Source organism: Schistocerca serialis, chromosome 3 (assembly GCF_023864345.2).
Source record: "Schistocerca serialis cubense isolate TAMUIC-IGC-003099 chromosome 3, iqSchSeri2.2, whole genome shotgun sequence".
In the NCBI taxonomy this organism is placed as follows: Eukaryota; Metazoa; Arthropoda; class Insecta; order Orthoptera; family Acrididae; genus Schistocerca; species Schistocerca serialis.
Window position 1 is genome coordinate 611,556,411 of NC_064640.1, and position 18,709 is coordinate 611,575,119.

General features: G+C 39.1%; 1 protein-coding gene across 1 annotated transcript in view; it reads left to right on the plus strand.

Annotated features, from left to right (window-relative positions):
• Window positions 1–18,709, plus strand: part of LOC126471040 (voltage-dependent calcium channel type A subunit alpha-1) — a 380,574-nt gene that overhangs the window by 245,774 nt on the left and 116,091 nt on the right. The window contains exons 14-15 of the mRNA XM_050099107.1: window positions 9,304–9,508; window positions 16,156–16,374. Coding sequence (XP_049955064.1) covers window positions 9,304–9,508; window positions 16,156–16,374 — 424 coding nt within the window. The remainder of the gene's footprint in view (window positions 1–9,303; window positions 9,509–16,155; window positions 16,375–18,709) is intronic.

Consider the following 18,709-nt stretch of genomic DNA (forward strand, 5'->3'; position numbering starts at 1 on the left):
TGCTATCTATGCATGCCTTCAGAACAGAGACATGAACCTCATGCCTGCTGATTTCTTATTTTTTAATTGTTGTACTGTCTTCCTAACTTCAAGCTCTGTTATGAGAAACACCATGATTTTGCTTGCTGTGTAAATCAGTGACCTTGCTACATGTGTTTTAGGTAGATTTTGCAGCAGCTTCCCCACAGTACCAGAGAAATAATCATTTACAATATTTGCTAATTTCTAAGGACTTCCTGTTATTCTATCCCAATCTTTGATTTGTATGCTATTATACTTGTCTGGCTTTTCCAGTTTCATCTTGTATTACATCCAACACCACTTTGCTTTTATTTTCTGCATTACTCAGTGTGAGGTATATAAAACTGTCTTTGTTACTTCAGTGGCTGTCAGTTCAAAATGTTTATCTACACTAATTGTGGTTAGATCTTCTGTAGCTTTAAAATGTACACCATCTCTGATATAGATACATGATTCCCCACCCTTTAAGGTAGACCTACAGTAGCAACTTGCACATTTATGTAGAATTTTTTGTTCTCTTGTTCCACAGTTGACCAACTGTGAAATGTAAATACGGTGAAAGAGCCGTAGGATATAACTTAATTCATGTGTGGTATTTGTGTTTATAAATAAATACTGTATGTGTCCATATGACAGTATCTTATTTCTGTAATTGAGCCTTTTTCCTTAAATTCTGTTGATTTATTAAAAAGGTGTTTACACTACTACCAGGGACCAGTAAGCACAATGTCAATTTACTTCTTTGTGTAAATGTCCATCACTATTAGTTAAATGCCTGATATTTCAAAGTATTTGCCATTACTAACTGCACTAAGATTATGTCTGGCTATAAACTGTATTCCTTTTCTGACATGATGGCATGTGCCTTCGTTGTTTATGGAAACCCTATAATAATAGTGTGTCTTTTCAGATGAGGGTAAATTATATGTTGGAGTTTGGTCATTCCGCATTAATGTTCGGCGATGAACACAGCTGTACTGTTTAAAAACTGAAGCTCAAGTTACTGTAATTTTTTTATTGACTGTATGTCTTTTTATGAATCATTATTAGATCTATATGTATACCACTGTTATTTCTCATCATGACGTTTTCCTTTTGGTACCTACAAAGCTTGCCCATTGGTATACCGAAATCTATCCTGATACTTTGAGATTTGTAAGAAACAGAGACCATTAGCTTCTGAACTGACAAAAGTCTCCTTGTGTTCTTAGATATGCTGTCACAGGTTGTTGTCCATCATTTTCACAGATATTTCAACTCTGAATGGAATGAATAATCCATGTTCCAACATTTTAATGCTAGAAATTCAATAGGTTGTTAATCATCTTCATTAAAATTTTTTGAAACATTCTTATGGATGCGTGTTTCATCAGCAGCCAAAAATGACAGAAACAGTCTCTCTCTCTCTCTCTCTCTCTCTCTCACACACACACACACAGACACACAGACACTTACTTCCTAGCCTTGTAGCCCACCAGAATCAACTATATGAGTAGCAGTATGTAATCTATTGGCTCTTTAGAATTCAGTAAGTGTATCTGACATCTGCAGATAACATATATAAACCGAATGAATATAATATCATATATGCTGGATAGATTTATTGTGTATTCCAACAGTGGATAATCCAAGGTGGAATAATGACAGTATTATAAAAGGGATGGATTGCAAGTCACCTTATAGAGGAGACATTGAGTCACAGGCAAGCACAACAGAAAGACTGCTAAATATGTGAGTTTTCAGCAAAAGGCCTTCTTCGAAAGTAGACAACATACACACATTTACACAAGCACAACTCAAAAACATATGACCACTGTCTCTGGCCCCTGAGGCCATACTGCGAGCAACTGTGCATCATGGAAGAAGTAGTCTGGGCAGTGGGGTTAAGGATGAGGCTAGGCTGGGGAGGAAGAGGATTAGCAGAGTGGGGGTGGGTGATGGTAAAGTGCTGTTTGTGGGAGCATGCAGGATTGTGGTGGGGACAGGTACGGCAGGCAGATGCAATCGGGGGCTATACGAGGGGGAGGGGGGCAGAGAAGGAGGGGAGGGGCAGAGAGAGAGGAAAAGCAGAGAAGTAAAGGGGTGTAAAGGAGATTGTGGTTGCATTGATGGAATAGGAGACTGTTTAGTACTTGAGTGGGAGCAGGGAAGTGGATAGATGGATGAAGGACTGGGACTAATGAAGGTTGAGGCCATGGGGGTTACGGTAACATAAGATATATTGCAGGAAGGGTTCCCAAGTGTGAAATTCAGAAAATCTGGTGTTGGTAGGAGGCATCCAGATGGTGCAGGCTGTGAAGCTGTCATGGAAATTAAGAACGTTATGTTGGTAAGCACATTTAGCAACTGGGTGGTCCAGCTATCTTTAACTACACTTTGTTTGTGGCCATTCATGCAGAAAGCTTGTTGGTTGTCAAGCCCACCTAGAATGCAGCACAGTGGATGCAGCTTAGCTTGTATATCACATGACTGTTTTTACAGGTAGCCCTGCATTCAACGTGAAAGGTGATGCTTGTGACTGGACTGGAGGTGGTGGGAGGATGTACGGGACAGACCTTGCATCTACGTCTATTACAGGGATGATCCAGGAGACAATGGGTGGGAAGCAGGGGTGGAGTGGAGATGGACGAGGATATTGTGTAGGTTTGGTGGGTGGTGGAATACCACTGTGGGTGGGTGAGAAGGATAGTGGGTAGGATATTCATCATTTCAGGGCACAATGAGAGGTAATTAAAACCATGGCAGAGAATGTGAATTAGTTACTACAGTTCTGGATGGTACTGACTCATGAAGGGAATGCTCGTTTGTGGGACTATGGAAGATGGTGGGTGATTGGAGAGATACGGCACAGGAGACCTGTCCTGTAAAAGGTTGAGAGTGTAATTCCAGCCTGTGAAGGCTCATTGAGACTCTTGGTGTTCTCCATCAGGGCTTTAGCTACCTCTCATCATGTCCTGAAAAGAGGAATATCGTACCCACGTTCTTTCCCACCCTTCCTACACAAGTATTCCACCGCCCACCGAACCTACTCAGTATCCTCATCCGTACCCACTCCACCCCCATTCTCAACCCCTGCCTCATATCCCTGTAATGAACCTAGATGCAAGACCTGTCCCATACATCCTCCCACCCCTATCTATTTCTGTCTAGTTGTAATCATCACCAATCCCATCAAAGGCAGAAAGCTGTCATGTGATCTAAAAGCTGAGCTGTGACCACGGTGCTGTGTTCTGCATGTAAATCACAAACAACAAGCTGTCTGTCCACATGGATGGCCACCACCAAACTGTGGCCAAGAGACAGCTGGACCACCCAGTTGCTGAGCATGCTTCCGATCTCTACGTTCTTCACTTCACCAGATTTTCTGCGTGGCACAGGTGGGAAGTCTCCCTGTAGTGTATCCTACATTTCCAAAACATCCACAGTCTCCTTTTTGCCTTCCCTTACTTCTTTCATTTTCAATCCTCCTTCCTTACACCCCCCCCCCCCCTTCCCCGTCTTCTAATCTCCCCACTGCACCTAACTTCCCTACCCTGTTCTCACCATGTCCCTACATGCTCCCACAAGCAGCACTTTACCGCCCTCCACAGCTACCTTGCTATCCCTCCCCACTGCACCTAACCTCCACCTTACCCCCACCATCCACACTGCCTCTCCCATCATGCACAGTTGCTTCTAGTGGCCAGTGACAGTGTTCGTGTGTGTGTGTGTGTGTGTGTGTGTGTGTGTGTGTGTGTGTGTGTCTGTGTGTGTGTGTGTGTGTGTGTGTGTGTCTGTGATGCTTGCGTGGAAGAATATGTGTTGTCTACTTTAGAAGAAGGCCTCTTGGCCAAAAGCTCACATGTTTAGCAGTCTTTCTGTTGTGCCTGTCTGTGACTCAGCCTCTCCTCTATATGGTGAGCAGCAATATATCCTTCAGTCTTTGTGACATTTTACTTAAATATTCTAATTATGTAGCTGTTGGGGTCACTTTGGAGCTGACCATGTATCAAATTACAAGTATACCTGTGTAGTAAGCATCCCTTACTTTACAGATGTAAGTGTTTCTTCCAAATAGAAATATTTTAGAAATGTGGTTAATACAATGAAATGTCCATGATCCATAGCTTTAAACATATGCTAGGTAAAAGAGAGAATACATGTTGTAATACCATAAGATATGAGAGAATAAGTTTTGTAATTGAAGACCGCAGTATGTCAGCTCTGTATGTTAGACTTGAGAGTACTGTTTTCTGCCTCTTTGTTATTAAGTTAATAGATTTCAGATATTCTTTTTTAGTGATGAATTGAAAGAAAATTTTTGTTAAAAATAATTGATCCTTTTAATATCTCTGTTCAGCATCACATATATGTGACTACACTAAATGTCTTAGCTGTACTGCTTTGACTGTGTGTTTTTATGACCTCTTGGTTTTTATTGATGAGGCCAGTGAGTGATGAGATTCAATGCATTTTTCTAGATTATTATGTTTATATGTAAAGTAAGTTAACAGAATTCCTCATTATATTACACAAGAAGCTCTGAGGTTGGCAGAAGCTAGAAGTTTTGTGTAGCTCTTTACATAGCTGCCATTCAGTTACTTGAATTATGTCATCAGAGTTTTTTTTGCAAGGCATCATTGTTGGCCTGCTTTCATTCAGTGATAAATTTGTTTTCTCATCATTTGTTGAACATGAGTGTTTTTGCTGTTCTCTCCTAGGAGTGGTCCACTGTTGCTAGCCTGATCAATGTTGTGCACATCTGGTTTCCGTCACATTTTGATAGACAGATGCTTCCTTTTTCCTCCAGGTCTCTAATGCTTCTAAAATGGCACAGTTTAGGACTAGCTAGGTTCCAATAACATTCTTGACAGTTTGTATGTGAGCAGTACTTGGCAACAGTATTCTAGAAGAGTACTGATTTTGCTTCCCTTGTCAATTTTTGCATTTTGTCTAGTGTAAGATATGTCACAATAGAACATTCCTCATTTTCTTACATGGACGTTCTCTATAATATTGTGTATAACATATCCTCTGTGGGAAAATGAAATTTTTAGTGATCCCCAGAAGTGTGTAAACTATTTAATAGCCACTTTCCCTCAGTTAAGATTTTTTAAATGTTTATATCACTCTGAAAATAAGAATTAAGTCACACTATGTTCATTTTATCAGTTACTAAAACAGGTCACTATGGATTTGAAATCTCATCTCTTTGTGAGGCTACGATTCAGAAACTTTTATATTAGTACATTCAACTTTTCTAATTTATTTTTATCTTTTGTGGTTACTACTTTGTTGCTGTTTATTTTTATTTCAATATCTTTTTGAATGTGATTTGCATCTAGGAAACATTTGTTGAACTTTATGCTAAGAATCAGTATTCCTCGAAATGTATAGCAGTATGTTTTAATTAGTAAAATATAGATAGGGTGAAGTAAAGATTTTATCACAACAGACAAGCATGCAGTACTTCTACAAGCTAGTATTGGAAGACAGTTTTGTCCTGAAGGAAACAAATAAGATGAAAATTAAACTTGCATAGACAAGAGCATATTCAGAACCTGTTATAGGAGAGGAAGGTAGGGGACTCAGTACATATTAATTTTTTGGAAGGGGGAGGGTTGGAGAAAATAAAGCACAATTTCTTACAAAATAAAACTTGAAACTGTTGGAAAATGTGTTTATTAATCACTTAACATATTTAAAAGAGGAAAGGCTAATCTTAGCTTTCAGAACTACTAGTTCCTTCCTCAGGGAGGAAAGAGGTATAGGTTCTGGAAGGTTAGAAAGGAGGGGGAGTTAATTCAGATCACACGCCAATTCTTAAGTTGGCATTTGGTTTTGATACAAATTTGGTTCTCTTAAGCTAGCACATATGCTGATGTAACTTTAATTTCACTTATCCTTGTGTACTTAATATTAGAACAGATGGTGTTAACCCTTTAACATTACAATTTTTGGACAGGTTATGTTTCAAAGTTTTGTAATTTCCTTTATAAACAACAAAAACAGTTTATTAAAAGATATTCCTATCTGTGATGTGAACACATTGTGCAAATTCTTGCTTCCTTTGCAAATGGTGGAGTAAGTGATGGGAATTGGCATTTAACCAATTATAGGCATTGCTGCTTGGAAGAAAATGACCTATTTTTTCATGTGAACTCATCTTTTTTGATATTTTGAAGTTATCTTTTCAATAACAGCAATATGGAAATCACATGCATTCTTCTTCTTACTACATTGTGTATTGGAGAAGACAAACACATTCCATAAAGCAAGTTTTGTTAGATTGAAAAATACCATTTTATAGTGATACCCCATGATTGCTGTTACCTTTGAAACCTCTCTAAAACTTGTATTTAAAGATTTACTATTGGGTAATAGTAGTCAAGATACATGCCTTTTTCGCTCAAACTGCTGTTACTTTACATTACTGAAATACAGCAATTTTCCCCTACATCGGCTTTGTATCACAAAATTATCTAGGCATTCGTCTTCTATATGAGCTTCCAGTTCCACACATATGAACCCTATGAAAAACAAGTTGATCTGCAAGTTGAGGAGCAGTGTATTATTATCCATACTAACATAATACAATGCATTTGAAACATGTTCTTTTCATCTTTAGGCATTTATACATACATACATACAGGGAAATGTTACTTAAAAATAAACATTCTTACACAAGATTAATCTAGAACTCTTTGTCCATTCTTTGTTACTGTAGTGGCTGGTGTGGCATTTTGGGGGGAGGAGGGGGGGCAGTGGATGGCTAGAAATCGAAATCGGTGATTTTTATTGTGCATTCTGTCTTGTTGAAGTGATGCACAATGCATCAGTTATTATGGAGAATTATTTATTGGTATCATGAATTGCCAGCAGATACAATGACACCATTGATATTGCTGTTTATTGGTCTTGAATACTATTTGTTGGAACTTACAAAACCTTATTGACTTACAACAATTAAGAAGACTTTGGGCAAAGCTGTCTGTTATATACAGTGCATTGAAGATGATTATTGTTCCTTAATTCATTTTAGTAGTTGACTTGGCGTTCTTTTCCTAGCAAGCATTTTATCTTTTGTGATATTTGAGGACCAGTGTCAGACCCACTGAAAGCATCAAAATAAATCAAGATTTAAAAGCAATGTCTTGTCAACTATTTATCATATATTAATTGGAACATAGAAAGACTGGATAAAAGCATAAATTCCCAATTCCAGTTATGTGTCTTAAGAAACAGTAAGAATGAGAGTGTCCAAAATTATGATGTACATAAACAAATATTTCAGTTAAGTGTCGCACATCTCTCCTTTTAGGCCAGATAGAAACATGATGGCCTAAACATTGAAAATTGACAACAAAGAATGAATAGGAGAGGGCACCTGAGCACATGAGGAGGATAGTTTGTCTAGTTTTGTAGCTGCTCTGAAAGTTGGTACCACAAGAAAAGCCTGTTGTGACACACTTTGTTGTATTCAGAACACCTGTAGAAGACAATGAGAATTATTGCCAATGTAATATGTTGAATAGACTAAATGACACAACTGCATAAATGCGAACTTCTATTCATGTTCCTTTGAGTTGTTTTAGCTAACTTATTCTGTACCATTGAGGGCAAGGAGAGTTTTGTCTTTATCAATTTTTCTATATTCTTGAATTGCATATATGTGTACATTTAATGACAAAGTCATGTCTGACAACCGTGTTAAGATGACTGATAGGTTGTGTATGTACTGGGATGCCTTAGTGATGTCTAATGGCCCACATCTGTTGAAAGAAGGCTAGGTTAAAATGTAGGGAAAAGTCGTGGCTTTGCTTCATGTTATGCCATTGTGTATTTAGTTTTCAATGACAGTGTATAGTTCATATTACCCCTCCCCTCTCAAAAAAAGGAAACTGATCTTTCAGTTATTGCAAATTTCATTTAAAAACCACATCATGCTTGACAGAAAACACATGAAAATTCTTCATGTTGTTATTTCCAGTTTTCCAAGTGAATGCAAGCATAACTGAAAATTTCAGTACAAGTAATATCATAAGAATATTATTCCCATCAGTATGTGGCAGAGGTATTTCTTTAATATACTGTCCAGTCACATTAATGTGACCACATGTTAAAATCCTGTATAACCACCTTTTGCAGTGCATAACACAGCGAGATGTGCAAAAAGAGTGTCAGTGAGGTTCTGGAAGGTACCAACAAGGATGTGGAGCCATGCCAACTCCAGTGCTGTGGCCAACTGCACTAAGTTTCTCATTTGAGGATCCATGTCCCATAGTAGTGTAACATGTTGCATTTCCTTCTGGTAGATGCCAACATGCCGAGGAAAAACAAACTACATAAGGGTGAACATTGTCCCCAAGGATAGATTCATTCTCGTTCTGATCTATTGTGCCTTCCAGAGAGACAAGATCACCCAGGGTATGCCACAAAAATATTCCCCAGACTATAATGCTCCCTCTCTGGTCTGGTCCCTTCTGACGATTGTTGCAGGGTGTTTGCTTTCAATCTGATGCAGCATAAAATGTGATTCATCTGAAAAGGCCACCTGTCACCACTCAGTGGATGTCCAGTTATGGTACTAGTGTGCAAATTCCCACCTTTGTTGCAAATGAACTGCATTCTGCATGGGTGAATGAGCCAATTTTGCCTGCTGTGGAGGCCCATACAAAGCAATGTTTGCTGGATGGTTATTGTGGAGACACTGTTCATAGCCCCTTGGTTCATCAGGATGGTCAGTTGCTTAACAGTTGCATGTCTATTTGCCCATACATATCTTCACAGCTGTCATTAACCCATGTATCTATGGCCTGTGGTATGCCACAGTTGTCTCAGTGCCAGTTTTGGATAGTGCCATTTTGCCATACATGGTGTAATTTAACCATGGCAGCAAGCAAACAGTTAACAAACTTAGCCATTTCAGAAATGCTTTGTCTCTTATCCCGAAAGCAAATGATCATGCCCTTTTGAACATCATCCAAATTGCTCTGTTTCCACATTATGACAATGACTGAACTGTTTTCTGCATCCCCTGACACTATTTATATACCCTTCACTGCTAGTGCTGTTATCTGCCATCTGTGTGTGGTTATTGCATGTTGATGTCAATCATAGGCATTGGTTTCATTAATGTGGCTGGACCATGCATATGAACCATCATGAAAATGTGTGCAAGAAACATTCCTTTATAACAGTGTGAGAATCTTCTAGAGAAATAGATATTACATACGTCTGTTTTGATTTAGAAATAATGACAGAATGCCAGAGTCACTCAACTAATGAATGTATGATCCACAGGTACTGGTCATCGCTGCGCAATCTTGTGATATCCTTGTTGAATTCGATGCGCTCCATCATCTCACTTCTGTTCCTGCTCTTCCTGTTTATCCTTATTTTTGCCTTACTTGGTATGCAGTTGTTTGGTGGTCAATTTAATTTTGAAGATGAGACACCACCCACAAACTTCAACACATTTCCTATTGCTCTACTGACAGTCTTCCAAGTAAGTAGCCTTTCTTTAAATAAGAAAGAATATAATTTATGAACATTTGTCATTTATTATTTATTGTTGTGTGACGATTGGTTTTTTATAATTGTATAAAGGCGAAGTATAATAATTTGTTATATTTCTCATTTTATCAAAAGCATAGAGACGGTCTTAAGGTGATGTTCTAGGAAAACTCATTAATTGGTGTTTTGGGTTTATATGAGTGCTAGCAGGAAACAAGAAGCACCCAGAAGGGGAGAAGGGTATGTAATAAAACTTCATGGTTTGAAAGGGTATGTGATGTTATTTAAGTAATTACAAAATTGAGTCAAATTTAGAAAGAACTCAGCAGTATGATCCCATTTACACGTATGACGTTGCACAGCCTCCGGCCCAAATGCATGCACGGATTTTGTGGGAAGGGGTGTCATCAAGCTACTGAATCCTCTTCTAAGACAAACTGTCGACAACTGTTGTAACTGGTTGTTGATATTCTGGATACTGGCACTAAGACAACAGTTGATGTCCAAGCTGGTATGACAAATTTTCTATCAAGGACAGACCTGGGGATCTTGCTGGCCACTGAAGCATCTCAACATCATGCAGACAGTTCATAGAGACATGTACCATGTATGGACGTGTGTTGTCCTGTTGAAAAATGACACTATGATACTGACACATGAGAAGTAACACACGAGGATGCAGGATGTCCATGATGTACCATTGTGCTGTCAGAGCTCTCTCAATCACTAAAAGCTCTAACCTGAAGTCATACCTGATGGCTCCTCACACCATGATACTAGGAGTAACACTGCTGCACCTCTCTAAAACATTGGAAAAAATTGACATCTCCCGAGGCCACCACCATACTCACCGGTAATGGTCGTGGTGGTAAGATAAGGTTGACTGGAACCTTTATGACAAGTTTGCATGCCCACATGTTTCCATGCAGTGTGACATCATGCCACCAGCATGTCTGAATACCCTGAGAATCTGGATATTGCACATTTTGACCAGTAAGCCAAAAGGAGACCAACCTTGAGGTCCCTTTAAAACTCTGTTAGGTGCTGATAACACTGTCTCACATGAGTATGCAGCATCTTTGTGTCCTTCACAGTGATCACTCAATATCTGATGCTATTTATGCCCCTTTTATATCAAACCAGACCTGGTAACAGCACTAAACATGGACAACTTTAATGCACTGTGGTGATCATTGTGTCTGTGACAGAGAATGCTGTGACCCCTCTAATCATTTACATACTCACTAATGGTCTGTATGTGTATGAAGTTGTGAGCCCCATCCGTAAAGTAAATTTCCCTGGTGTCATGAACAGAAAAGGAACAGAGTTGAAAGATTTATTGTGACAGATACAGGAAGCATTGATCTGTTTTTCGATATATTCACCATTGGAATACAGACATTTCAGTAATGAAACACTGCACCAGTTATTGCTCAGCACAATGCATTTCAAGAATCATTCTCATTGTCAAATGCAAATTGCAAATATTTGCAATTGACAGTGAGATTAAATTCTTGAAACATGTTCTAAGCATGAAAAATACACAGCTAGTGCAGTCTTTCATTATTTAAATCATGAATGATACAGCTGCAGGCTTTCCAAAGACATTGACTATGATGAACTGACATTTTGTTGAGTGGGACCAAATTCAGACATTTCTTGTCCCTTAGGACCAACTGTTGTATGCCAGTGTCACAGAAGTTTGCCAATTGGAACTGTATCCACTGTCTGACAACAATCTCTCCCTCTCATTCAGTTTAATAATGCTGACTCTGACCAAACAGGAAATTCATAAAGTTCTGAAACAGATGGAAATAACTGGGTGTGAGGTTCAGGCTGTAGGGTGGATGGTCAAATTTCTCTCAGCAAGTGTTTGCAGGAGCTCTGTTGTCCATCAGGCCATCTGTGGTTGACCATTATTCTGCAGCAAGACAACATAGGCGCTAAGAATACCATGCCACTTTTCTAAGTGGACCTTTGCAATTTCTGCATTGTTTTGCAGTAATGCTCATCATTCACCATCTCACATCTGGTCAGGAGTTCGATGAGGAGAACTACCTGACTGTCACAGAACAAAAAACACAGCACTTTTTGCATCAACACAGATGTGAAATGTGCATATAGCATTGTTGACCAGGAGCCCCTGGTGCAACTCTTTTTATTTGATGCCACTTCAGCAACTTGCACATGGATGATAATGAAATGTTCTAAGGACAATGTTCTAAGGACAAATCTCTCTCTCTCTCTCTCTCTCTCTCACACACACACACACACACACACACAGACACACAGAGTTCTGAGCAGAGAAAATCCCTCACCCGGCCAGGAATCAAAACCAGCCCCCTGTGATGGAGAGTCAACGACATAGATTACAAGGCCAAAAGCCGCTGACTGTGCCAACACAATCTACATGAATTTCATCTTGCAGGTAGAGTTACTGCCATGCCCATGCATAGATTGCTGCTTGGTTTGTAGGGTTTTGTGTGGAACCAACAACTCGTCACCTTTGATGATCCAGTCTAGAAATTCACCACCGTCATCATGTTACCACTGTTGAAAAGTCAGAACTGTCCTAATGGGCTTTGCTTTGTGTTCTGGAGTCAGTTGCTTCAGTACCCACCTGCTGCACAATTTCTGGAACAACAGGTGCTCTGAGACAATTCCATGCAACAAGGATAGGTGCATCTTTGGGAACTGCCTGCTGAGTTTCATTGAGTGTGAAGTGATGGTTTGCCATAATGCATTCCTGCACAAGCTCTACAAGGTCTCCTGTAATGGTGGATGACCTCCCACTGCGCTCCTCAGTTTGGCAACCAGATTGGTTACCTGGTGCAAAGTCTCTACACCAGTGATGCGTCATGTTCTTTCTCATGACATTAGGACCATAGACATGACATAACTGATGATGAATTTCAATTGATGCTGTGTTTCATGCATTCAGAAACTTTATCACCAAGTGCATTTTACACACAGTGGAAGCTGGAACACGAGCCTCCACTTTCAACCGCTTTCTCAAAGCTTCTGTGAGACCTTCGGGAGTTCCTTTAGCACATGTTCAATATCACATCACTACTGTATCACATACACTCAGTCGCTTTGAGCAACATATGATTTGCTAGTTTTGGTACGACATGAAAACTTACTTTATGAACGTGTCGCATTGACATCCAATCATGTCTTCTGGGTGGTTCACTTTCTTTGGCAGGCAGAGTAACTTCTAAAAACACTCAAACATTTTTTTAGATTATACCTCTAACTTTCTTTCAGAAAAAGGCTATTTTGACTTTACTAAGTTTTTGAAAATAAACACTAGTGTAATCATTAATATTTTTTTAGATATAAGACTCCCAAATGTACCACTTAACATAAAAATTATGAATCTTGTAGACAGGTAGTATATGTGTCTGGCAGAATTTCTGGGAAATGAGCTACCGTGTCGGTATTAGATGTTACTGCTTTCAGGATTCCTACTTTTTGACAGCAGTTAGTTCATACAGTACTTCAAACCTTTGCAATGTTTCTTCAGACAGATTATCATTAGCCTGAATACCATATTTTTTGTCTGTTTCAGCATTTTTTGACTCATCAGTGCTGTGAACTTTATTGTCAATAAATATACAATATGCTTAGAAATTGATGCTGGGGTATTCATCTTGAATGGACTCCATTGTTGCATTTATCTAGAAATTATTACTGTCATTAGAATGTTATCATTAATCACAGTTGCTATATGAAGAATCATTTCTCTTTCAATGTCTTTCTTCTACAATTTGTTGCTAACACATTCATTTACTTACAGAAAGTGTAGTAATGATTATTCAGTGTATAGTTGGTGGGAAATATGTTGTTATTCTGTTTACTTATGATACCGTATCTCCTCATACTAATTTGGAACATACATCTACCAAAGCTCAAGTGAGACACATACTTCAGATAAAAATTCTAAGACCTCTACTTCATATTCCATGAGAAACTATCTCTCTACTATGAAGCATGCTCTTTTTGTTTCTATTTCTTCCAACAAGAGCTTCCCCTTTCATACTTTTTTTCAGAATTTTATCTTCCTTTCCGCTTCATTTGTTATTGCACCATATCTGTATCATCTGCTTGTTATTGAATAAAGGCTACCTACAGTTATTTATGTGAGTATGTGGTAGTGTTGCCTGTAGCGAGTTTTATACACAGTGTGAAAATGAATTAGCCCACAAAATCATCAAAATACTCTTAAGACTTTTCTCTTCTTTCCCATCCTTATGTGAGTGCAAGCACAGTGTTCACCTTCTGTATTTAAGTATCAGTTCAGCATATATTCCCACCCCACATGTAAGATTTCATTTTTTGTTGTATCTTATTAAATTTACATATTCTTCCCTCAAAATAGTCTGTAATGGGAGACCAAATTTAAGTAGAGTAACAAGAAAAATGTTTTTTGACTCAGAATAATGGAAATAAGGGCTAACATTTCTTATTCTACAGGGTGTTACAAAAAGGTACGGCCAAACTTTTAGGAAACATTCCTCACACACAAAGAAAGAAAATATGTTATGTGGACATGTGTCCGGAAACGCTTACTTTCCATGTTAGAGCTCATTTTATTACTTCTCTTCAAATCACATTAATCATGGAATGGAAACAGACAGCAACAGAACGTACCAGCTTGACTTCAAACACTTTGTTACAGGAAATGTTCAAAAATGTCCTCCGTTAGTGAGGATACATGAATCCACCTTCCGTCGCATGGAATCCCTGATGCGCTGATGCAGCCCTGGAGAATGGCATATAGTATCACAGCCGTCCACAATACGAGCACGAAGAGTCTCTACATTTGGTACCGGGGTTGCTTAGACAAGAGCTTTCAAATGCCCCCATAAATGAAAGTCAAGAGGGTTGAGGTCAGGAGAGCATGGAGGCCATGGAATTGGTCCGCCTCTACCAATCCATCGGTCACCGAATCTGTTGTTGAGAAGCGTACGAACACTTCGACTGAAATGTGCAGGAGCTCCATCGTGCATGAACCACATGTTGTGTCGTACTTGTAAAGGCACATGTTCTAGCAGCACAGGTAGAGTATCCTGTATGAAATCATGATAATGTGCTCCATTGAGCGTAGGTAGAAGAACATGGGTCCCAATCAAGACATCACCAACAATGCCTGCCCAAACGTTCACAGAAAATCTGTGTTGATGACGTGATTGCACAACTGCATGCGGATTCTCGCCAGCCCACACATGTTGATTGTGAAAATTTACAATTTGATCACGTTGGAATGAAGCCTCATCCGTAAAGAGAACATTTGCACTGAAATGAGGATTGACACAATGTTGGATTAACCATTCACAGAAGTGTACCCGTGGAGGCCAATCAGCTGCTGATAGTGCCTGCACATGCTGTACATGGTACGGAAACAACTGGTTCTCCCGTAGCACTCTCCATACAGTGACGTGGTCAACGTTACCTTGTACAGCAGCAACTTCTCTGACGCTGACATTAGGGTTATCATCAACTGCAAAAAGAATTGCCTCTTCCATTGCAGGTGTCCTCGTCATTCTAGGACCTCCCCAGTCACGAGTCATAGGCTGGAATGTTCCGTGCTCCCTAAGATGCCAATCAGCTGCTTCGAACGTCTTCCTGTCGGGACACCTTCGTTCTGGAAATCTGTCTCGAGACAAACATACCGTGCCACGGCTATTGCCCCGTGCTAATCCATACATCAAATGGGCATCTGCCAACTCCGCATTTGTAAACATTGCACTGACTGCAAAACCACGTTCGTGATGAACACTAACCTGTTGATGCTACGTACTGATGTGCTTGATGCTAGTACTGTAAAGCAATGAGTCGCATGTCCACACAAGCACCGAAGTCAACATTACCTTCCTTCAATTGGGCCAACTGGCGGTGAATCAAGGAAGTACAGTACATACTGACGAAACTAAAATGAGCTCTACCATAGAAATTAAGCGTTTCTGGACACATGTACACATAACATCTTTTTTTTATTTGTGTGTGAGGAACGTTTCCTGAAAGTTTGGCCGTACCTTTTTGTAACACCCTGTATAAATGCATTAATAAGGGTCATACGAGAACTAAATCTACAACATTTTCCAATATGAAAATATTATAATTGAAGTAGACTGATATGTGAAATATCATATTCTAGATAACAGAAGTGCAGAGTGTAACTAAAAATGAAACAGAATTAAGTGTCTTTTGTGGTAACAATGAAAACTGTTTGGCACATTATATGTGGTCAATCTGTGCATGTTCTTAAATGATTAAAAGTTTCTGTAACAGTGTAGTGTTATATCATGTAAGTTTCTATATTTTATTTTTGATATGCTGTCATATCTAGCATTCTGCCCTGAACCATTGATTTTTATGTTCACTTCAGAAAAATAATTCTAAGAGAATTTTATACTTTGAACCTTAGTAAACAGCATACACTTATTTATTTTTATCAATAATTAAACTGCTGATATTTAATGATACTTATTCATTTATTTTTTGACAATAGCATATGTTTATTTCTGAAGACAAAATGCTAAAAATTAATTAATGAAAAAATGTGTTGTAAGGAAACTAATCTGTTTTCATATCATCTCTGGATGATACTTACGATAAGACTAATTTACATTCCAGATTCTTACTGGTGAGGACTGGAATGAAGTGATGTATCAAGGAATTCGTTCTCAGGGTGGAAATAGTGGTGGTATGATCTACTCACTTTATTTTATCATTTTGGTTCTGTTTGGAAACTATACACTGCTGAATGTGTTCTTGGCCATTGCTGTTGATAATCTGGCCAATGCACAAGAACTGACTGCAGCAGAAGAAGAGCAAGAAGAGGAAGATAAAGAGGTAAGAACTCTTAACATATCTGTGGTGATGGAAAAACAGTGTAGCTGTAACAAATTTCATGAAGTGTATAGGATTACTTTGTATGTATTGTAGTGTGACAGTACTTCACACATGTGGCAACAATAGATTGTAGAGGTTCATGTGTTCAAATGCCCTTGTGAGGCCAATTGAGGAGCTACTTGATTCAGAAGTAGTGGCCCTGGTCATGAAAACTGACAGTGGCTGGGAGAGCAGTGTGCTGACCACATGCCCCTCCAGATCCACATCCAGTGATGCCTATCAGCTGAGGATAACACAGCGGTTGGTCAGTAGCATTGGGCCTTTCAAGGCCTGTTTGGCCAGTGTTGTGTGTTCAGATGTTGACACAGTGTGCTAAAAGCGTGACAAGTTGTCTGCTCCAAATGGTTCAAATGGCTCTGAGTACTATGGGACTTAACTTCTGAGGTCATCAGTCCCCTAGAACTTAGAACTACTTAAACCTAACTAACCTAAGGACATCACACACATCCATGCCCGAGGCAGGATTCGAACCTGCGACTGTAGCGGTCGCGCGGTTCCAGACTGTAGCGCCTAGAACCGCTTGGCCACTCCGGCCAGCTGTCTGCTCCCATAGCATGTCCATGTCACCTGTGCTGTAAACTGAAATGCACAATATTTTGAGCAGCATATACTTCATGTGCATGACAAAATAAAGACCCCCCCCCTCAGGTACTGTGGGCTTGTTAATAGAGACATTGATGGTACCAATTGGCAACTATCCATCTTGTCAAATTAATAACTTCAATTTAACCCACATTGTCGGGCAGGTAGGTAAAAGTTGGTATAGAGGTGGACATCACATCCCAGAATAGATTAGCCAACATTATAATGGACTTTATGGTCTGTGATTCTATTTGGTTTCATGGAAATTTTATAGATTTCAAACTGTTAGTAGTAGCTGCACCAGGGAAGTTACAGGGACCTAAGCAATATGTGTCCTTTGGCGCATTCCAAGTGCTGTGTTTCAACAAGAGGTTTGTGTATTATCTCATTCCACTTTCTCTCCCTTCTTTCTTTCATGTCCATTGCTGCTAGCACTCTTAGTTTAAACCTACCTTCCCATAATTTGTATTTATTATTGTATTTATCGCGAAAGAATGTCAATTGTGTGGTTTTGCGTACACTACTATAATTTCTAAATGTAATGTTCTATATTAGATGTAACTTTTAACATACGTATTGTAATATATGTAATATAAAATAAATATAGTACTTAGTTAGATGTAAGAGAGGGCCTGCTGGTCCTAGTCTTGTCAATTTAAATAAATCAATAAATAAATCCACATATCATAAGTAATTTTCAAGACTCCTTTGCATGACAAAATCATTTCTTCTGTGACCAACTTGGTTTATTTGACATGTTAACTGTGGATGCACTGGATAGCGAACAATAAAGCAAGGAACCTTCCCATAAGTTTATCTTTTCAGAACAATAAGAAGATATTATCACGAAATATGACCAATTATTGATTCCATTGCTCATATCAGAGTTATTTCTAGTAGCATTTTTCTTTTTTTGGGGTGGGTGGGGGTGGGGGGGATATTTGAGTGTTAAATGGGGAAAGGCAGGTATGTATTCCAGTTTGCAACACTAATCCATCCCTTCTTCCTATGTACCTAGTCATGTGGCTACTTTTTAATAAGCTGCAAAAATGAACTAATGGTCTTTATTCACAACAGACACGGGCTGCCCACTTTGCACTGTTTCTCACTTAATTCTCTACTGGTAAAAAAGAGAATTTACTTCTAAACTGAAAACTGAGTTAGGAAGTTCCCAATACTTTGCAGGTTTGAAATATTATAACATTTTCAGAATAACACTGTCTATATTTGATTTCTGTGTCCCTTAAATCCATTATTTTGGTTTGAATATGAGCAAAAGCTATCTGTTGATGGATACAGCCTGCACTGTTTCAGTCTTCATATGCTGTATGGCATTAATACTGAGAACATACTTCTTTACTATGTTGTAAATGTCCCTTGGAGTACTCTGCACTAGGCCACGCTGGACATCCCATTGTAGCTGATTACTGTGCTCCACTGAAAGAACCTCAGCTCTAGTTGGCCAACACTTCAAACCCAGTGTCGATAGCCTAATATCCTTTACCAAGGGCATGAACCACTTCCTTCATTGCCTCTCCATTGTCCCCACTACGTTGCAACATGGTTCCTTGGCATGTCGCTGTTGACGCCACCTCCCTATACACCAACATCCTCATGTGCGTGGCCTCGAAACATCAGACACTAAGCACTATCACACCCAAGATCATGCCCATTCCACAATAACCACCTCATT